The sequence below is a fragment of the Pan paniscus genome, chromosome 1, assembly GCF_029289425.2.
Source record: "Pan paniscus chromosome 1, NHGRI_mPanPan1-v2.0_pri, whole genome shotgun sequence".
NCBI classification, from domain to species: domain Eukaryota; kingdom Metazoa; phylum Chordata; class Mammalia; order Primates; family Hominidae; genus Pan; species Pan paniscus.
Genome location: NC_073249.2, coordinates 119643717 through 119666932, shown reverse-complemented (window position 1 = coordinate 119666932; position 23216 = coordinate 119643717). Strand labels below are relative to the sequence as shown.

The following is a 23216-nucleotide window of genomic DNA, read 5'->3' as shown; positions in this document are numbered from 1 at the left end:
TTCAGCTATCTAGAAAGATTTGCTATTTATAGGAAGATAATGGACATGCCCTGCTCTGATGTGAGGGTTATTTATTTCTGACCCTGTACACAGCCTAGGGGAAGAATTTAGTCCAGCAAAGAGGGGACCTTGCTTAGAGAGACCCATTCTGACTCTCCTCCAGCTTTCTCCCAGATATCAGGAACCTAGAGTTTCCTACTCAGATAACCGCCCCCCACACGCACACTTTTAGGCCAAATGTAGGCCCCCTCTGGGGGTTTAAACTCCTGGAGGCAAGCAACATCCTGAGTGCATATACCTGGGCACAGGGAGTGGCGAAGGGTGCATCTGTGTGGATGGATTAGGCCCTGGGGCCTGGAGTGTTCACTGTGGAATTTACACACAAGCAAGGAGAAGCCACTTGCCATGAAAACAAGAGTCCAGGGCTGAAAAATAAAGGGATGAGGGGTAGGAAGGAGATAGACAAGGGCTACCACGAGGCTGGGGGCCAGTACAGAACACTGAACAGTCTAAGAATTCTAAATCTATACCTGGGCTTCCAAGGGTTATGAAAGCATCATGTGTCAAAGTGGCAGGATGGAAGATAATTTAACAGTTTGTTAGCTTTATGTATGACTTTTAAATACTTAGACATGTGGCATGGGGTCCTCCATTGGTACTTTTGCACAAGATCCTGCAGACATTTGGGGTCGATCTGCCTGAGGTGCCCTTGAGTCAGATCCCTAAGTTGGCACAAACTGCTAACCACGTAACACAAAGAAAGGTCCAGGTTGGAAGAAGGCATCTGCTCCACAGTTCAGCTGGCCCTGTAGTTAATGCTCCCCTCACCTTCTCTTGGACCTCTGGTCTGACTGGAGTATAAGAAATTTTGGATGCACTGCGGGAACAACTGTGAGGAAATCTTGACATTGAATATTTTGTTCCATCTCCTTCACCCTCTACCATCAATAATCCAGTATGATTGGGATGTAAAGACCCAGCATTCTGAAATGGGATGCTCTGTACTATATGGGAAATGGGTTGTTGTACTTTACCGGTTGTTAAACACTAAATAAAATACCTGTTTAACAGATTCTCTGCTCACAGGATTGACCAAGATATGTGGGAACTGCATTTTCTATATATTTGTAGTGTGAAAACACTGTAGGTATTTTTGATCGGGTGCAACTCGGAGCTCAGCTTCCCGAATCTGAACTAGAATTCCTTACCTACCTTTCCTACTCCCGACCTTAATTGAGAAGGATGGCAAGGTGGCAATGGCTAAGCTGTATCAGAGAACAATACGAGCCACCAGGTAAAACTCCAAGTTTTTTATTTTGTTTTTTTTTTTGTTTGTTTTTTAAAGAAAGTCCAGTTGGAAAGTTTTAATAATATAGAGGAATGAAAATACAGGTAAGGGACACTCTCAAGGTTTTGATTTAAGTATCTGGCCATGCACAATTCTTTCTTTGCCTCAGGAAATAAGGATTAAATTCTAATCAATTTTATCTCTAAGAAACATCAAATGTTCATCTGACATAAATATTCTGTCAGTTCTGACCATTTCCATATAGAACGATTTTATGCTTTATGTTTCTACTTTCTTACACTAAAAGTAGCTTTCTCCTTTAGCTACCTAAAACAGATGCCAACAAATTCCCAGAATAAACTGCACATAAACATAATATGTCAGAAAGAATTAAGAATGCCAACTATCATGTTTTGAATTTTCACCAGTAATCTTGGGAACATAGTGAACTTTTACTCTTCTCCACACCTGGTGAGGTGTGACTCACATATTATTATCTTCATTTTGCATCTGAAATATCAAATAACTAAGAAACACACCTATCGCTTGTATAAATCATATTATTGCATTGAACTAGAAATGAGAAAATAACATCTGTGAAAAACTCATAATGATAATGAATAAAATGCGGTTACTTGAGATCTACTATGGCAGAAAAGTTCTGTCCCTAACACATTTTTAGAGTAGGTCTTGAAACAAGTCTAGCAAGAAGACCTAAATGATGTTAGGGGGGGTTGTTTACAGTTACCTAATTGAGCATTTATTAAGTGCTGGAATCCCCCTCTGCCTTCTCTCATCACCCAAAAGCTGTTTTTCATTGAAGGATGAATTAAAATGGAGTAGTAACATTTAAAATTATGTGATGTTTTTATTAACCTAAAATGATAGCTGGTAAAATGGGCCATTATTCTGCAAAATCTAATTATGTTAACACTAAAGATTTAGCTTGCCTGGCTGAAGCAAACTGCAGAGGATTGGAAGTAAAAATAATCTTCATTTTCTTAACTTAGTCCCATTTTTTCAAAGGCATTACTTTTAACTATTATTAAATTAGTGAACTGTGAATTCTATGGGGAAAAATGACTGGAAAGAGAAAAAATAATTACTAGCCCTCCTACATCTGTCTGAATAGATTCTGAAACTCCTGCATGGCAAGAATGTGTCAAGTTGCCTTGAAGACATAAAGTACCACAGCTGTATCCTCCAGCCGCCCTGATAGTACCACATTACAGCTTTGCTCTTACAAGGGGCAGTCATTTTAATCTAATAAAAGACAGAAAATGGCAGAAAATCACACACCTGAAGTCCTGTTAAGAATAGGTGATTCTTTTTGCCCCAGGCAGGCAAGAACATAATGTCATTTTTGTTCGTTTGTATTTGCACTCTGAAGGAGGGCTGCTCCTGTTGGGGAATGGTTTTCCCTCTGCCAGTGTGAAGCACTGCAGGAAAACATTCTCCAAGGAAATCGCATTTTGCTATTTACCAGTCATGACTACCCCATGAAGCCCTGAGTAATTGTTTTGGCTTTCATGGTGTAATAAACACTTAGAGGCAAAGAGATTAGTGTCATTACTCTCCGTCTCTTTTTCTCTCCCTTTGGAAAAAAAAAAAAAAAGGGTGGGGGGTGTCCAAATATAGTATGACAATGTTTTCAAGAATCTTTCAGTCAGTCGATGCTTAATTATAAAGACCCCAGCTAAATATTCCGTTTATTAAATTCATAGCGTGACAACTATTGGAGAGCTTTACAACCACTTAAACTCGTGTTTACATCCTGTGTAATTACAATTCATAATTGGGAAAGCAGTCAAATCTAAATGCATTCTGATCAATGGCTCTCAGGCTGCCAAGTAGACCCCACACAAGACATTAGAGTAAGTGACTTCAAAACAGGACTTCTACACCTAGAATTCAAACTAGGTTAGGGGAGGGCACTGTGGGGAGTCTATCAGTGAAGTGTTTAAAGTTATATGTAAGATTTCCTATATATATGACATTGTTTTTCAGAATAGAGAAAGAAATTCTTTTTTTAAATTTATAAAAGGCCTGAAAGTATAAGAATGACTGCTCTGAATCCTAAGATTACGATTTACCCCAACCGTGGAAAGTCTCATTACATAATAAATTGTTGTCAGGAGATGAATGATAATGACTCAGGTATATGAAAGCACATGTTTTCCTACAATCAGTTATTTATTTATTTCATACTAATCTTATCTCTACCTGAGCTGCTAAGGAAATCTGTAGTCCCTCTTGTGTGTGTGAGTGTCTCTATATATTACCTTCTGAAAAAGTCTGATATAGTGTGAGCTCTGATTCTGTTTTCAGGGTGGTGAGAAGCAACCCACTCTGATTTTTCTTTATTGCAGACATTTTGCTAGAAAGGGCTTCAACCATTTTTTCCCACACTTCTCATGAAATTTATAAGAAAGAAAATAATATATGTGTGACACAGGAACACACTTGGATTGAATGGTACAAAGTCGTTTCCTTTTTGACTGGTTTGTTTCATTTGTATGGCTGTTCTAGCTTACAAGAATTAGATCAGGAGCAAAGGTCTTTCTAATTGTCTTTATGGCTCCCTGAGTTGTGGGCACTACTCTGATTATGTGAGGACTTACATTCCTAATCAGTCCTGTAGACCTGCACCTGCCATAGCTGCTAGCCACCTCTGGCCACTGGGCATATCAATGTTGTCAGTCCAAAGTCTTGTGAATTTAAAAGACACACCATACTTCAAAGTCTCAGTACAAAAACAAAAGATGTGAATTATCTCTTTCATAATTTTCATATTGGTTACACATTAAAATGATAATATTTTAGATATACGGGTAAAATAAAATATATTACTAGAATTTATTTTAACTATTTTTTTCCCTTTTCTAATGTGGCTATTAGAGATTTTTGAATTACATGTGTGGCTCACATTATATTTCTGTTGGACAACACTGCTCTAGACACCTAATTTTTCCATCTATTAGCCCCTAAAACGGGGCTAATAATATTCAAGTAATAGAAGTATTTACTTCCCAGAGTTAGTATGAAAATCAAGATGAGTTACTGAATATGAAATTCCTTGGTAAATTGTAGTTTTCCACGATAGTGATAATCACGATAAAATTTTCAAGCTCCTGTTCCATATTTGCAGATTTTTTGGAAGTTTCCAGCCAGAGGTCTTGCCATAACTTTCTCTGAAAGTGCTCCAATGCAATAAATGCAACACTTTCAAAGTTTTGAATGTGACACATGACCTGAACCTGGAGCTTACATCAGCAACAATGACAACAGGAGAATACTAATGGTAATAAAAAGATTAGTAATCAACAACCTTTATCAAAAGTCTTGAGCCAGGTACCATGTTAAGTATTTCTTTTTACCATCTCTATTCTAAATAATACACTGCACCTCTATTAATGCAGTTTATGAACACATAGTTGACTTGTAGTTTGCTTTCTGAAACTTAATTGCTTCTGATAAGTTATATATGTATACAACAAGAAGATGGCTAAATGTGACTTATAGCAGCAATTAAATGGACAAAGCAAAATTTGAGTCAACCATATGTGTATATGGTTGCATAATAGAGATACAGTATGTGAAAGGTGTCCAAATTTCTATAGTTGGATTGAAGTGTTGAACCTCACATTAATTTAAATTTTATCAATTTAAAGGATAATATTCGTGAGATAGTATTTCTGTTATCTCATCACCCCATTTAACAATCTTACAGGATCAACTTATCATTTCACACCTCAAACTCAAAATCCATCTTCACACTGGCCCCAGGACACCTGCCCAACCCATGAGCCTTGAAAATGCTCTACCCATTCTCATCTTCTTGACTGTATTTAGATCTTTTTTAAAAACTTAGAATGCCTTTCAACACTCTTCACCCATTAAAACCCTATCCCACATCAGGTTCTGTCTTTCCAAGAAACCTTGCCAATTCATCTCACTGCTTCTATTCCTGCTTAAAGATTTGACCCAGCAGCTAGTTCTTCCTATGTGTGACTTATCTTCTGACTTGTTATCTCTCCTACTAGATTATCAGTGTTAATACTGACATGACACATACATACATACACACATGCACACACACAGAGGACCTTGCATTTAGTAAGGCTCTATATGTGCATTCACAAACATCTGTTGAGCATCTAGTAATGTACTAAGCACTGTTCTAGTTGATTGGAACAAGAGTCTAACACACATTTGAGATTGTGTGCCCCTCATTATACTTAAATTATGTAATATAAATCGATTGCTGTATTAAGTAATATAAATAAGAGCTAAAATAAAGAGAGTTCCTGAAGAGAAAATGTATATACACTCAAGATTTGCAAATTGAATCTCATTTTAAATTCATTAAGGAGTATTTCTAATTAAAACTTGTGGTTTATTCTTTTTTTAAAAAGTGATAAATATATCCCAATTTACCTTTTCTAATGTCAGATTTTGATATATTTCTGCTTTTCTTAAAACAGAAACGTCTGCATTTCTCAATCTTTGTCATATTTAGCCCTTGGCTGGGCGCGCTGGCTCACGCCTGTAATCCCAGCACTTTGGGAGGCCGAGGCGGGTGGATCACTTGAGCCCAAGAGTTCAGGACCAGCCTGGGCAATATGGTGAAACTCCGTCTCTACTAAAAATACAAAAAATTAGTTGGCCGTGGTGGTTTGTGCCTGTAATCCCAGCTGCTCGGGAGGCTGAGGCAGGAGAATCCCTTGAACCTGGGAGGGAGAGGTTGCAGAGAGTCAAGATCGTGCCACAGCACTCCAGCCTGGATGAAAGAGCAAGACTCTGTCTCAAAAAAAGAAAAAAATATTTGGCCCTTGAGCTAACCATTTTCAACCTCGAGTGTGAATCAGAATCTCTTAGAGGGTTGTAGTAAAACAGTTTGCTGGAGCCAAGCCCCAGAGTTTCTGATTCAGTAGGTCTGAAATGGAGGTAAAGGGTGTGATTTGCAACAAGTTCCCAGGTGAGGTTGAAAACTGCTGATCCTGACATGACTTTGAGAACCATTGGCTTAAACTAATTAAAAACCTCACTGCAGTTTAACAAGAGGCTTACTGGGTTTACCCTAAACTCCGCTTCCCTGAGGTTAACCAATATTAAAATGAGCATCATTATTCCTACTCAGAAGGGTTGTGGTGAGAATTAAATGAGATAATGTACATGAAAGTGTCTCATCTGAAGTTCACATTTATGAACAGTGAGTTAAAACTACACATTTTCAATTTAGCCATAAAATATGGCTAAAGCATATATTTCACTAGATTCTCCCACTCAAGCAATTCCAGCTATTGGAAATTCTGGTCTCTAAATTCAACAATTTTTACTGATAAAAATGATAAAATAATAGAATCATACAGCTGGCCAAGACCTTAGAGATTTTCTGAAGCGAGCAGTTAAATGTTTTGGAGCAGATAAATAGTCAAACCTTTTTTGTTTACTTTCTTGATTCAATAAAGCAATCAAAACAATTGAATGGGTTGCATGTATCATTTCTCAACTTGAATATTTGGTTTTTTCCTAACTTGAATTATTTGACCAAAACAAGCTACTTCCAGACTAAAAGAAAAATAGAAATGAGATTCTCGTTTTTCTTGTCAGCTCATGGTTGTAGCCACCAATGGATGCTCTGAGGCCCTGTGACAGCCCACTTAATTAAAGCCTGGTTCGTTCTAACTCCAGTTTGCCCACTGACACACTCTGTGGCCTCACTCTGTGATGTTTCTCTACCCACTAGAAGGGCTCAAGGGGCTGTTAATGTAAGGAATCAATGATCAAAAATTAATTTTAAAGCCTGTGGTAAGAGCGCATTAACATGAACAGTGCAGCTTGCCTAGTGGAGAGTCTGAGCAGCACAGCTGACATCTTCCGAAGAATTGGAGAACAAAATTTTGCAGATAGAATGTGTCTTGAGAATAATGATGCATGTCACTAATAACCTAGTGCTAAGTTACAAGCTTAAATTGGAGACTCTGCAGAGGAATACACAGCCTCTGTAATTTTCAGTTTGGCGTAATAATATGGAAATGGCTTTTGGTGCCGGGATTGGATCAGCCCAAATGAGCTGGAATTGATAGCTGCCTGTAATACTAGGGGCAGGAGAGAGTCATCACGTCTTTGTCCTTGCTGACTTATCTAGGGCTCTCCAGACGTGACAGTTTTGAGGAGTGAGCCTTTAAATACGTTATGGAAACGCACTACAGTATCTTGCAGCACAGAGAAGGTGCTTCTAAAATTGACTCAACAAGAATACAGAATGGGGATCCTCCTTTCCAAGGAAGGAAAAAGCTTTTGTTCCTATTAAAAGTAAAAGGAAATGCTAACTTCAGAAAAAATGTGATGGAGGTGTTCCGGGGGAACAGAGAATTTCAAGAAGTAGAGCAATCCTAGCTCTCCCCTCAGAGACCCCCGCTCCAAGCTCCAATCCTCTCTATCCCCTGGAAGTCATAGCATTGCAGAGGCTGACACCCACACCCTTTCTTTGGGGGCAATATAATGAACACTTTATTGTTACACTCAACGATTGAAATGTTAAAACAGTGAAATTGGAAGTCTGTGGTCAGTGACATAGAAAATAAAGAGCTTCTTTAGTTTCTATATTATGGATAGCATCTCAAATACGGTCCAACAATTGGTTTCATTAAGAAGTCAGCAGGGCATGAGTAAATTATCAGCAGTGGAGAAACAACAGCGAGTTTAGATTAACCTGAATGTAACCGAGCCTGATGAAGAGGCCTTTGCAAAGCATGCAAGTCTCCTTATTATCTGGTCCCTGCGTATTTTTTCAGCCTCATCTTGCTTGCCAGCCTGTGCTCCAGCTAAATGCAAGTGATTGCACTTCCCTGAAGACATCAGACTCTGATGTCCCATATGCTTTCACATGTGTTGTCCCTTTGGCCTGATATGTGCTTCCTCATTGTACCCATCTGGTGAGCTTATATCCCTTAGGACATGGTTGAGGAGCCTTCATTTTGATGCCCTGTTCCAGTTACCATTGTTGCATGACGAACCACCCCAAAACTTAGTGAGTAGCAAGAAAGGATGGTGTCTCATCTTTCCTCTGTGATATCTGGCACCTCAGTTGGGGGCAATTGACATGACTGGCAGCTGGGACTGGAGGATCCACTCTCCACATGACCCGAGTGCCTACACGTAGCCTGGCTGGCGACACAGCTGCAGAGAGGTCAGACATCTCATTTCAATGATCAAGATGCCTTTTGTGACTTAGCCTTAGAACTCAATCACTCAACACAGTCAAAAGCTAACCCAGATTCATGGGAGTGGACATAGATATTGCCTCTCGCTGGCCGAAGTGTCAATGAATTTGGAATCTTGTTCCATCTCTCACCTCTCCCAGATAGGGTGGACAGTGTCTCCTTTGACCACCCAGTACCTTGCGACCTCTATCAATGCCTTCTTCTGACTGTGCTATGTGGCTGCTTAGCCCACTGGCTTCCACATTAGACCATGATGTCCTCATGGACATTGTATATGCAGGTCTGGCAAAGCACACATATGATATTGGACACCAAGTACTTAAATTAAGTCACCCTGAGCATTGCCCAAATTAAAGGTCTGTATGTTTGGATTCCGAGCACACAGATACCCCTTCTATCAAAGAGTATCTAACCCTCACACCAAACCCAATTTCTCTGCGCTGTGTGGAAGCACACTATTTCTGAATGGAGAACCTGGTGACCCACAAACTGTAGATTCAGACTTCTCAGAGAGATTATCAGTAGCCACAGCAGCACACCACCTTTCCAAAGGTGAGTGATCAAAGGCAAATGCCAACCATGATCAAGCCAAGGGCCCCAGGCAAGGAGAAGACCACCCACTGCAGGGCAGTAGGGCCAGGAATAATATGGGGCACAGGAAAGAAGACTGTTGTAGACAGGATGCCATAGAAAATCTGCTGTTAGCACGGTCAGGCCTGGGTTGAGCATGAGGGAATAGGCTCCTGTTTTTAAAAGTGCTGTTATACAAAGCTCATCTAATTGCAGAGGCCGGGGTAAAAAGTCCATCATTCTAAGGAGCAACATTTTTTCCACCTGTACAGACTGAATTGTGTTCCTCCAGATGCATATGTTGAATCCCTAACCCCCAATGGGACTGGATTTGGAGATAGGATCTTTAAAGAGGTAATTAGGTTGAATGAGGTCATATGGCCGTAGGAGGGGGACCCTTATCCTATATGACTGTTGTCCTTACAAGAAGAGAAAGAGGCACCAGGGATGCATGTGTGCTGAGAAAAGGCCATGTGAGAACACAGTGAGAAGGCAGCCTTCTGCAAGCCAAGGAGGCTGGCCTCAGGAGAAACCAACCATGCCAGCACATTGATCTTGGACTTTTAACCTAGCCCTGGTAAAGTAATACACCATCTAAAGTCCCAAGTTCAAACAAGAACAAACAAACAAAAAAAGCTCTTGCTAAGTTTGTTCATTTATTCTCCAGCTACTTATTGAGAATGTAGTATGTGCCAGGAATGATTTTGATTCTAGCACCTAGATACAGTGGAGGACAATATGATCCTGTTCTCACGGAGCTCATATTCTGGTGGTGGGTGACTGGCAAGAGCGGAGGCACAGATGGTGATACGTGATCCAGGAATGGAGAGTAACAGTAGATTGAGGCCACCTGAGACAGAGATGAGATGAGGCGTCATGACACAGTGGCTTTTAAGCAGAAACCTAAATTAGGAAATGGGCATTACTGATATCTTAGGGAAGAACCTGGCAGGCGGAGGATAAATCAAGGGCACACATCGGGGGCAAGAGTGTGTGTGAGGAACAGCAAGAGGGAAATGTGGCTGACCAGGCCAAGCACAAAGGAGTGTGGTACAAGAAGTGAGAGAAATGGCCTGGGCTATGTCATCTTTTATGCTGATGAAATTACGCAAATATTTCAGTGAGGATTTCTGGTGCCCACAGGAAATAAAATGAGGAAAATAACCCCCTTAGAGGGCTGTGCTTTAATTAGATTTATTTCTGTGCTGCCAATTTTGCTAATAAGTAGCAAAGTATGTAGGAGGTGTTCAATAAATGCTTGTGGAATGAATGAACTCAAGAATGCATGAATTAGCCAATTTAGCAATAATGCATCCGGACATTCTAATCAGTTTCAACTTTGAGCTATTGGTGTTTATCAAACCATCGATGCCAGGTTTTGATTCAGAAAACATGGGGAATAAATGTTACAGGGTAACCAGTATTTGTTCCACAATCAAAAGAGAAACTGCAAAGCCTGGAAATTGTGTCCGAGGAATTATCTAGCCTTCATAAACTAGAACTAGAAGCACTTGCCAGGGATGTCAAAGGCATCCTTTCCCTGGAGTCAGCCTTTTGTGTCCAGTGGCCTATGAGAGGCCTACCTAGATGTCTAACAGGAGTGCTTAACAAATATGTCTAAAATACCAAACTAATATGCCCCCCTCCTCCAGCCCCTACCTGCTCTCCAACTTCCCCATGTCATGATGTGACATCTCCTTTCACTCGATTTCTTAGACCCAGAAGCCTGAAGATTCCCCTTTCAATCATACGTGCAGTCAGCAAACCCTTCCAGCTCCACATATCCAACCCGGCACCCCTCCTCGCTGGCCTACTGCGACAGCATCCTTACTGGTTTCATTTCCTCCAGCCTTACCCCTCTTCACTCCATCTCCCCTTTAAATAAGAAAATGTGGTCATGCCTGCCTCTGCTCAAACCTGCCAATGGCTTCTCCTCACATGTAGATTAAAGTATGAAAGGCTTACTGAGACTCACAGACCCTCCATAAATAGCCCGCAGCTACATCTCCAGCGAAATTTCTCTGAAAATTCAAACACCCCTCCCTGACTCCCCTTCGGACACATTCCTTGCCTTTCTCTCAAGCCCACTCTGTCTCGAGGCTCTGTACATGCTGTTTCCTTTGCCTGGAATCTTCTTCCCTAGATATTCTCCAAAATTCAACCAGGACTTGGCTCAGATGTCACCTCAGCAGAGAGGCCTCTCTTTCTCTCCATCACCTTCTATTCCTTTATCCTGATTTCTCTTCCTACTACTTACCACCACTGACATTATATTATTTGTTTGTTCATTGTCTGTCTCCTTCCACTAGAATATCTGCTGTGTTTGCTGCTGAATTCCAAGCACCCAGAACAGTGTCTGACATTATAGAAGGCACTAAACAAATATCTGTGGAATTAATGAATGAACAAACAACTGCTTTTGATCACAGCGTCCTTGCCTGCAGAAACCAGAGGAGGCCTTAGGACCCTTCTGAGCAGTGCTCCCAATGACCATTAGCACTGGAAAAGAATTTCAGTTCAAGAAATGAAAATGACATGCCATCCCTGCATTAAACCATGGGATGCTTTTCTTTTTTGTCTTTCCAGCAACTACTGTTTTATTTGTCTCTTTATTCCTGGAAACTAATAGCTTCTGGGCCTAACAGGCATTTGTTAAGTGTTTGCCAAACTGATGCTCAGTAGACAAGTAAAAGTAGGGAAGATGGCTTTGTGGCTCATGTGTAAAACTTAACTGGTGATATGGTAGCCCTAAAATAATTCTTCAGATATTTTATTGACCCTCAATATGCCAAGCACTGTGCCTCATAGCCTGTGTTCCTTCCCTGTATTCTCCATGGCTCAGCTGGGGGTTTGGAAGGAGAGAAGGCACAGCTCACCACTAACCAGCTGGATCCAAGAAGGTCTGAGCCCTATGACCTTCTTCAGCCCAGCCTGCTCCCCCAGCCTCTCTCACTGGCGTGGCCTAAAGTCACTCTGGGCTGGTGTCTCCCCCTGGATCGCAGGAAGAGAAGAAACGGTGCCACTTTAGCTTGTGTTTATCTGTAACTTTCAAGGACAGTATTGTTCACGTTTGTGACAGGAGCCCTTAATTTACATTTGACATTTTCTCTCTCCTAATGTTAACACCCAGTCACTCAGGTGGCATGATCATTTGATAGGTCCCCAGAGACTGAGCTTTCTGCATTACTTTGTGCCAGAATGGCACTCTTCTGATAGGTGCTAAATAAGGACAAAGTGAGACAGGGAGTGCTGTTTTGTGTTTGCAAAACTTCTTTCAGCCAAGGCTCTCCAAGCACAGTACAAACATTAAGAGGAATTATTATCTCCACTTTACATAAAGAGGAGAAACATTTGATTTCTTTAGTAATAGCCTCTTATAACCATTTCCAAATGTAATTACATTGGTTGGAAATGCCAACTTATGCAATGAAATTACCAGCACATTACATAAGACAAATAAAAGGAAATGATACTTCATAGAAGGCATCAAGTACAAGAATAGTCTCCTCTAGATCCTCACTCCTCCTCTAACTAGAGTTAAAACATTAGCATCATCATTGTGAGGAAATATAAAGGACAATTGTAAGCATCTTTCTGGGCCATGGTTGAATGTTCTAACATTATTGCATGAAAATGCTGGATGTAAGAGTTTCCCCTGAGAGTAGGGGGAAGGCTGCCCCCTACCCCTCAGACATTCATTCTCTAAGTGGAAAATGAGCAAGTAAATTTTTACCAAACACCAGTTATGCACCTGACATTGCACTAGGTGCATTCACGTACTTGATCTCCTTCAAGCCTCATCACAATTCATCTTACAAAGGAAAGAGCTGTGGCTTAAAGACACAGGGGGAGCTGGGTCTCAGGCACCAGGCTTGATGCTCTTTCCAACCCCTACAGTTGTAATCCCAGGCCAGGGACGGGATCACCACCCTCCTTTCCAGCAACTCCAGTTCCCCACTATTCTAGCACCCAGGGGGGGTAGAAGGCTGGCCCTCCTGGATTGCAGAGGGTATGCCGGAGTCACGAGGGTGCTAAGCTCTGAGAAAAAGCCTGCTGGGGTTAGCCATTCTTATTCTAGTAGCCTCCTCGATGCCAAGAGGCCTCCAATACCCACCCAGATTTCAAACATCTTTCCTTGTTTGGCAGAGTAGTTTGGAGTGTGGTCTTTGAGGTCCAATCGCATGTGTTTAAAGCCCAGTTCCTCCACTTATAAGCTACGTGATCTTGAACACTGACTTAACCTTAGTGCCCCAGTTTCTTTCCTATAAATGGGTTTAGTTATGTCTATATCACCTTGATAAAGAAATTTAATGTATCATCACGTTTTAAGCGCAGAACATAACAAGCACTTACTAAATATTGGATATTACCAATATCGTCTGTATTACTATTAAATTCCTTCAGTAGTATCATCTACTCTCATTGTTTTAGCCTCCACTTTTACATGGGCACCCCTCACTCTCTCCCTCTGTGTTACCCCCTTCTCAGAGTGGCCAGCACAGGTCTGATTGAAATGGGAGCCAGTAGCCAGTGCTGGCTGACCTGGCCCTATAGGAATTGGGTCAGGCAGGTGATCCTGGCATAATCTTGAGCATAAATGGCCAAAAAGTACTCAACAATTTTGTCTTACAGGGTTCTGAAGGATCAAAGTTTGCCCGAACATTTTCCTTTTCAAATTTAAATGGTTAGGAAAAGCCAATGCCAGTGAAAAAGCAAGAGACACAGGAGCTAATAATCAGAGAAATGGCAGGGGATGTGGGTAGTGGGGAGGATAGGTGAGGGGAGTGATAAAAAGAGAATTATCTGTTCCTCTCAGTCACAAAACTTGTAGTCATATTTGCTTCCTCCCTCATGTGCCCACTCAGTTTCAATCAACACGTCCTATTGATTCCATTGCCACCAGGTGTTTTGGGCTTGGCTTTCTCTCATTCATTCTCACTGCCCCCATTTCATTTCAGACCTTCTTTTCCTGCCACCTGGACCATTACAATAGCCTGTCTCCAGCTTTCCCCAGCCAGGGGATCTGTACAAAATGCACTCTGAAAATTCCAGTTCTGCCCTTATAACATCCTACTGCCTTATATCATCCTACTGCCTACTGCCAGGGGATCTGTACAAACTGCACTCTGAAAATTCCAGTTCTGCCCTTATAACAAAACTCTTAGAGATGCTCATTTATCATTTAGTAAATCCACAGGCCTTATCATTTTCTAATGTTCACTAGCAAGTCTGGCTGCTCGCTGTCCCCAGAACACATGTGTCTTGCGTATGCATGAACCATGTATTATGTAGCATCTCTGTTTCAGTGCCATTGCACGCACTAGGGATGCAAGAATGAACAGTTGGTCCTTGAACGCCAAGAGGTCATGGCATAGCAGGGGAGATAGGCAGGTACCAATGCGGATGTGTGTCAGAAAGAAGTCAGACTGGAAAGGATCCAATCTGACACGTCTGATCAGCAGTGCTTGCTTGGAGGTGTCTTCTCATGTAAAATGCTAACAGTATGGAGCTATATCATTAATCATTGAATCATTTTATTAAATGGAAAAATCTGAAAGAGAATGGAGAACAAGTGGGTCAACAGTAGAAAGACAAATAGAACAAATAGGGGCCACAACTTAAATACCTTTAGCAGTCAGACAAGGAGTGGCTTGTGGAACCATAAGGAGTGATGGGGACTTTATGCCCTGCCTAAGTGCATTCACAGTCCATTTCCTTTCAAAACTCTGTGGCAAACCAAATAGCTCCACAGGGCAAGATCAGCCCACTGGAAGCCATCGGCAAACTGCCCCAGTTGGGTGAGAAGTGCCAAGGATCCTGAACCTTCACATCCTGGATGCTGTTCCACCACCTTGAAGGAGCTGCGTGTCTTTGGACAAGTAACACAAATTATTTGAGCCTCAGTCTTCTGCTCTGAAAACCAACATAACAATTGCTACCCCATAGAGTCCTGTGGGATTCACAAATGTAGAATTGGTTCTCCATTATAGGAGTGCTATTAAATCAAGAAAAACCAAAAAGCCAAAGAAATGACCATAGAAGGGTTACTGACACCACCTTAATTTCCCAATTATGTACAGAGTTCAACTTTCAAATAAGATGAAATCATAAGCAATGGCACCTGGACTCTTTTGGTTTCCAAGTCTTCCCCTCTTTTTATCCAGGCCATGTTCTCCTTGACAGAGCTGTCTACAGATAACACCAATTCACTTTCACTACAGGTTGGGAAATTGTTCTGAAGATAGCAATCTACTTATGCAACTGCATATACACATTTTCATTTCTTTTGGCAATAAAGCCTGTTAAAAATGTACTTTTTCAACATGTGGCCATAAAACTATTGGGTAGGACCTTATAATCTCAGGACCAAGAATTTTGTTAATAGAACAAAAAGGGAATTTTAACCAATATTACAAAACTACAGCAGTCAAGAAGCTGTTTCCTGAACAACATAATAGCTAAGCCACGTGACCTTTGCTGCCATGTGAAGAGTGAGAAATTCTCTAAATTAAATCAGTCAGAATGGCAAACCTGAGAGGCACCTCCTGACTGAGACCTCCAGCAGCAGGGCAGAGGGCGAGTCTGGGAAATCAAGCAGAATTGAGGTTCCCCTGAGACAGCAGTTAAGAGTAGAATCGGGAGGTGTTTCTAAGTTTGCCAAGTCCTCTCTTGCTGACAGACTGTGGCTTCCCAATTGAGTATTTCACTTTTGTTTTATGTTTCTGCTTCTGTGCCATGGCCTTGTAAATACCACAGTGTAATTACGGCAGGTGTCTGTTTTCTGAACCTGTACCTAGAAGGTAAAAACTCCCAGCTATGCATGTGTGTCAGAACTAAAGGCAAAATAGGCTCATTGCCTCATGATACTCAGATGTACTTCTCTTGAAATGGGGCATTTGGGCTAAGCAGGAGCTGGGCCTCAGATGTATGTGGGGAGAAGGGGAGGCCACTCCTCTCTAGCCCTGGGACTCAGCTATTGTGGAAGCTATTCATAAATGGTGTTAAGAGGCACCTTCTCCCACTTGGGTTGTTTGGGATTCAGATGCTACCAAGAAGTGGAGTAAGGTAATGTTCTCTCCCCTCATTCGTCCCCACAACAAGTATATATTTGCATCTCTAATTTTTAAAACGCTGACCTGGGATGGATCAAATCCAGGACCAATTACAAGAAAGGACATAAGGAGCCATAAGAGGAAGGTGACTCTGGAGTCAGTGCCACAGCCTCAGGTGCAGGGGAGAGGTTTAGATTGCAACCTAGGCATCCTTGTGGTGTGAGGGTACTTTGGGGAAGTGGCTCTGAGTATGATCAGCGCTCCCACAGGAAATAATGGGACACTCAAACAAAAAAATTGGCCAGGCATGGTGGCTCAGGCCTGAGAGGCTGAAGCAGGAGGATTGCTTGAGCCCAGGAGTTTGAGGTTGCAGTCAGCTATGATCATGCCACTGGACTCCAGTCTGAGTGACAGAGAGAGACCTTGTCTTAAAAAGTTGGGGAGGGGGAGAAATTGAGGAGCATATAATGAAGAGACTATGAATAAAGCTAATAATTAAAAAATGGTAAAGCATTGAGTTGGGGAAACAGATACCAGCCCCTAGGCCTAAAGGGTGAGAATGTGAGCTGTCACCAGAACCTGAAGAGACTGGCAGCTTTATGGGAGCTGTGGGCTTTGGTAGAGAAACCAGCCTATGCCAACTTGCATCCTGGCAGGAAAGAATCCTGGGAAATAAACTCCCATCCTCTACTCTTGAGTCTCCTGCCAGAGCCTCTCATTGGCCAAACTCAACAGGGATCCGGAGGGCAAAAGAGCCTGTTCATGTAATCCATGAAGAAGCCATAAAGGATTGCCCAAGGCTCTCAGCAGGTGGAATCCTAAGGGTGCATTTCCAGGGAAAAACGGAGAATGCAGGGCATCATTCTCCTTACTCCTCCAAGATACTGGCCAACTGGTTCCATGAGAGAGTCTTCACGAAAGTCGGCCCAAGTGACTTTATTAGGCATATCTCCAAGGGACTGTCAAGGCCTGTTCTTTATGGCTTGCAGCTCCCCATAATGTTGAGAAGTTTCTCGGTCTACCAATTGCAACTAGGATGTTTTCCAGCATGGAAGCCAGTACAGAAGAGATAGTGAAAGCTATGGCCTGAGGCCCCAAGCCCAGTTGGAGTGGATGATCCTGTTGCAGTGGCACTGCTGCAGGATGCTTGGGGGCCGTCAGTGTCAGAGCCTGGCCTCATAAAGATACATGCAAACTCCCAGTTCCTCAACAAGGGACTCCTCGGAGCCAGGAGCAGGACTGATATGTAAATACTCCAGGGAAATCTCGGACATGGGAATACAGCTCAGCAAACTTTTTCTATAAAGGGCCAAGTAGTAAATATTTTAGGTTTTATTGGCTGTTTGTTCTCGGTTGCAAATACTTAATTCTGTCATTGCTGCATGAAAATAGCCAGAGACAGCAAGTCAACAAATGACTGTTGTTGCGTTCCGATAAAACTTTACAGAAACAGGTGGTAGGCTGGATTTGGCCTTCCAGCAGCAGTTGGCTGACCCCTGGTGTACAGAATTGAGATTTAGGGTATTCATCTACTTCTGCCCTCATTTGTACCTGCAAATGGAGAGGCTGGCAACATTCGTGCTGTGTGCTGACATTCCAGATTTCTTTTAGATTGTAAGCCACATGAAAACAGAAGCCATGTCTTATTTACCTGGGCATCCTTACTACACACGATTGCATAAATGAATGAATCAATCAAACAATAAAAAAATTAGGCTAGGCACAGTGGCTCATGCCTGTAATCCTAGCACTTTGGGAGGCCGAGGTGGGTGGATAACTTGAGGTCAGGAGTTCGAAACCAGCCTGGCCAACATGGTGAAACCCCGTCTTTACTAAAAACACACAAAAAAATTAGCCAGGCATGGTGGCAGGTGCCTGTAATCCCGGATACTCAGGAGGCTGAGGCAGGAGAATCATTTGAATCCAGGAGGTGGAGGTTGTAGTGAGCCAAGATGGCACCACTGCACTCCTGCCTGGGCAATAGAGCAAGACTCTATCTCAAAAAAAAAAAAAAAAAGGAAGAAAAGAAAAGGAAAAAAAAATCCACAAGGGGAATAATATAATTTATACTTCCATTTGCAGTTCTTATTAACCAAAATTAAACCTTATGCCTTGTTCATATATTTAAAATATTGAATGATCAGAAGATGTACAGAGAAATGCAAACCCTGTATGGGTCCTAAATTTCTTATAAAAATTAAACCAAATTTTCATGAGCTGACTGGTGCTACTTTCTAATGATGATAGAATAGGCTAGGCTAGCTCAAACAAACAATTGTTGTGAGTAGAAAAGTAAACAGGATCCTAATCAATGTGTTTGCTAATGAGACTCCCTGAATGGGTGTTTAACCATAACACATGAATTAGGTGTTTGTTCCTAACATATATTCAACTTATGGGGTTGGATATTTAGTGCTTTATTTATTATATGTGAGCTTCAAAAACTACAGAAAAAAATCCTTACAACTCTGTTTTTTATGATCTTGCACACTTTTTTTTCTCTATATTCCCCCCCTGCAACCCCCAGAGTGTCTATAGTACACCTGCTATTATTAGTGATATCACAAAAGATGACTTTGGAACTGCCTGCGAGACACCAGTCTAAACACCCAACCATGAATGCAATAAGGCAAAGAATTGAGAAAGAGAGTATCTAATACTACCTAAGTTGTATAAGGTTGACCATCACCTCCCTTTCCAAGTGAAAATTGCAAAGCCAGAGTTACAGGTAGCACTGCCTTCCACATAGTCTGATTCTTCTTTATGATTCTTCTTTGTGATGAATGGAGAACAGTACATCCAAAAGTACAGCCAACTGAACAGTGCTTCTTCTTTTTCCTTAAGTAAACAGCAGTTTGAGTCATTTGACTATAAAATATTGAAGTAAGGAGTTCTTAGCTTTCCCACAGCAGAAACAAATTTTTGGGTATAGTAGAGTTTGGGGGCACAAAGACTAGTAAGTGTGTTTCAGCATGAGCAGCTGGAAATACCTATGATCAAGCATCAAGGAAGAGATACAACCTCCATTTCTAGGTCGCTGAATTTATTCAATAAATATTTATTGAGCATTCAGCAAGTATCCAGCAGAGACAAATCCAAATCTGGATGCTGCTAGTTCATCCAGTTCCTTGTTGAGTGTACATACAAACTGGATGTTTGTATGTAGGTGTGTATTTTATACTTGCTTTATAATCATGATGGAATCAGAAGTCAAGTCTCTGGCCACTGACACTCTTCTGTATGTGTTTGTGCCACCTTTTGCCATGCCCTACCTTGACATGTCTAGTCAGGAGGATGTGCAAAAACAACAAACAGTTTTGTAGCTTATCAACAGGCAGTAGATAAACTAATATTCTTTTGTTTTTTATTTTAATTTTAATTTTTAAGTTCTGAGGTACATGTGCAGGTTTGTTACATAGGTAAATGTGTGCCATGGTGGTTTCCTGCACCTATCCACTCATTACCAAGGTATTAAGCCCAGCATGCATTAGTTCTTTTCCCTAATATTCTTCCCTACCCACACCCTCCTCCAACAGGCCCCAATTTATGTTGTTGCCATCCCTGTGTCCATGTGTTCTCATTGTTCAGTTCTTACTTATAAACGAGAACATGCAGTGTTTGGTTTTCTGTTCCTATGTTAGTTTGCTGAAAATAACGGCTTCCAGCTCCATCTATGTCCCTGCAAAGGACATGATCTCATTCCTTTTTATGGCTACATAGTATTTCAGGGTGCATATGTACCACATTTTCTTTATCCAGTCTATCTTTGATGAGCATTCGGGTTGATTCTATGTCATTGCTATTGTGAATAGTGCTGCAATGAACATAGACATCCATGTATCTTTGTAATAGAATGATTTATATTCCTTTGGGCATATACCCAGTAATGGGGTTGCTGGGTCAAATGGTATTTCTGGTTCTAGATCTTTAAGGAATCGCCACACCATCTTCCACAATGTTTAAACTAATTTACATTCCAACCAACCATGTAAAAGCATTCCTATTTCTCCACAACCCTGTCAGCATCTGTTGTTTCTTGACTTTTTAATAACAGCTATTCTGACTGGCATGAGATGGTATCTCATTACTGTTTTCCCAGTGAAACAGAATAGAAAACTCAGAAATGAGACCACACATCTACAACTATCTGATCTTCAATAAACCTGAAAAAAAAAACAAGCAATGGGGAAAGGATTCCCTGCTTAATAAATTGTGCTGGGAGAACTGGCTAGCCATATGCTGAAAATTGAAACTGGACCCCTTCCTTACACCTTATACAAAAATTAACTTAAGATGGATTAAGAACTTAAACGTAAAACTCAAGACTATAAAAACCTTAGAAGAAAATGTATGCGATACCATTGAAGATATAGGCATGGGCAAAGATTTCATAACGAAATCACCAAAAGCAATTGCAACAAAAGCAAACATTGACAAATGGGATCTAATTAAACTAAGGAGGTTCTGCACAGCAAAAGAAACTATCATCAGAGTGAACAGGAATCCTACAGAGTAGAAGAAAAATTTTGCAATCTGTCCATCTGGCAAAGGCCTAATTCCAGCGTCTACAAGGAACTTAAACAAATTTACAAGAAAAAAACAAAAACCCCATTAAAAAGTAGGCAAAGGACATGAACAGACACTTCTCGAAAGAAGACATTCATGTGCCAACAAACATATTAATAAAAAGCTCAACATCATTGATCATTAGAGAAACAGTCTTAATTTTTGGCGAAAACAAAAAACAATATTAGTTTATTTCAATCTATGTAAAATGTGAATTTCATCTTTCAGTTTTTAAAAGAGCAATGTCTATTTCTTCCTAAAACCTGTTGTTCTAGTATTTCTATTCTGATAAATTATAAAATATCTTTCTCTTCTGCCTTTTTCTGCAGAGACCTGTCTCTTCCCCACATCTCACCTCTGCCCTTTCAACCTCTGACATGTGTTTGTTACTCAGAGCACCAAATGGAGGTCAACAAGTTACTGGAAAACATCAGACAAGGAGAAAAAAAATCCTTACTGCTTCTCGACTTACGTTGGCCTGAAAGCACAGTGATTTATATCACATCAGAAGGACAAGTTCTTGGTATGTTGGCCTATGTATGGGCAGATGGCCTCTTCCCCAGTAAATGAATTGGATTAATAGAAATGTTAAATTCTTTAAGTGCATATATGTTTAAAATTCTATGAAAGGCAGACACTTTTTAGCTCAGGGCCTGGTGGCTAGGTTGGTTCTCTCCTTTCCAATCGGAGACCTCTGCCGCAAACATGCTCTGCCAGATCCTCGGTCAGGCCAAGAAGCATCCGAGCTTGATCCCCCTCTTTGTATTTATTGGAACTGGAGCTTCTGGAGCAACACTGTATCTCTTGCATCTGGCATTGTTCAATCCAGATGTTTGCTGGGACAGAAATAACCCAGAGCCCTGGAACAAACTGGGTCCCAATGATCAATACAAGTTCTACTCAGTGAATGTGGATTACAGCAAGCTGAAGAAGGAATGTCCAGATTTCTAAATGAAATGTTTCACTATAACACTGCTTTAGAATGAAGGTCTTCCAGAAGCCACATCCGCACAATTTTTCACTTAACCAGGAAATATTTCTTCTCTAAATGCATGAAATCATGTTGGAGATCTCTATTGTAATCTCTGTTGGAGATTACACTGATTAAATCAATAAATAACTGAAACTTGAAAAATAAAATAAAATAAAATTCTATGAAACAAAATAGCACAATACTTACACCCCCAAAACATCCTGCTAAAACTATTTCTTGCCCTGTGAACAACATGACATGAGCACGGATCGTGAAAAATACTGACATTTTAGAATAAATTATTAATGGAACTGGAGTTGATAAGAGGCAGATGGTTAAATACAGAGGAAAAAACTTGAATCAATCACTTTTATGCTCTTTCTGAATTTCTCATTTGCTTTTAAAAATAATTGTTTAGTTCTATAGAAACTATAGACTTATAGTGAAAGAAGACATACTCAGCTACGGCCCTTGAACCTTCAGTGGACAGCACTATTGTCACCTTTAGCCAGTGAATTAAGAGCTCTGTTAGAAAAATGGTATATTTTCAATTCAGATTGACACTGTTCAAGATGCAGGTATAACTGACATCTCTTTAATAATACTGTATTGAAATACATCACAGGATCTGAGAAAGTGTCTGACGCTTGGAGTAAGCATGAAGTCAAACACTGGGAAAAAACACATTTCAGACTGTCACAGATGTTCTCAGCAAAAATGTGTAGGATGTTATAGCTGATGGGAAATTTAACATGTAGAGACTGTTTAATGAGTTAAATCCTGTTCTTTAAAAAAAAAAAAAAAAAGAGCTTCCAGCCAGGTTTCTGCATGGTATGACTCTTTGTTTTTAATTTGCTAATAGGAGGTAAGATATAAAGTCAGTCCTCATTCAGCTATTATATTATATTCCAGCGGGTCATCTTTAAGAAAGTCATGTGGGAGAGGAAGGATTTTTAGAAATGATTTTTAAACTCTCTTTGGGGGAAATAATGCAATGTCCTAAAGATATGGATTTGACCAAAATTGTTTGGGAATAAGAAAATCTGGTCGTGTGATTGCATGAGACCATTCTATTAAGTTGGTGCAAAAGTAATTGCAGGTTTTGCTATTCTGTTAGGTTGGTGCAAAAGTAATTGCAGTTTTTGCCATTACATTTAATGGCAAAACACTAAAATAGAGATCAGCATTCAAGTGATCAGCCAAGGGCAAAGACCGCACTAAAAATCTGAGAACATGGGAATATGACCCCTACTTGCCAAAGAAAATTTCAAACCGTTGAATTGGAAACATTAGACCTAAAATGATTGGATTAGATCTCACCTCCAACCCTTTTACCCTAGCTCCATTATTTTTCAGATAAGGAGACCAAAGGCCTAAGAGTAAAAGTGATTTATCTGGTCATATTTTTTACTTATTCATTAATTCAATAAGCATTTAATGAACAACTCTGATGAACCCAGTGCAAGGCTAAATGGTAGCCAGGGGTGGATCTCTATTTGCAGATCCAGAATCTTATACAATTTTAAGATAAAAATGCA

At 40.7% G+C, this 23216-nt stretch overlaps 1 protein-coding gene across 1 annotated transcript; it reads left to right on the top strand.

Moving 5' to 3' along the window:
* The first annotated feature begins 21329 nt into the window (after nucleotides 1-21329).
* LOC100989383 (cytochrome c oxidase subunit NDUFA4-like) lies at nucleotides 21330-21911 on the top strand. The gene has a single exon (XM_008975777.4). It carries the CDS (start codon nucleotides 21411-21413, stop codon nucleotides 21654-21656), a length of 246 nt encoding a protein of 81 aa, XP_008974025.1. The 5' UTR covers nucleotides 21330-21410; the 3' UTR covers nucleotides 21657-21911.
* The last annotated feature ends 1305 nt before the right edge of the window (nucleotides 21912-23216 follow it).

What these genes read in the sequence shown, in the direction of transcription:
- LOC100989383 (XM_008975777.4), top strand. Translation starts at nt 21,411, where the DNA reads ATGCTCTGCCAGATCCTCGGTCAGGCCAAGAAGCATCCGAGCTTGATC.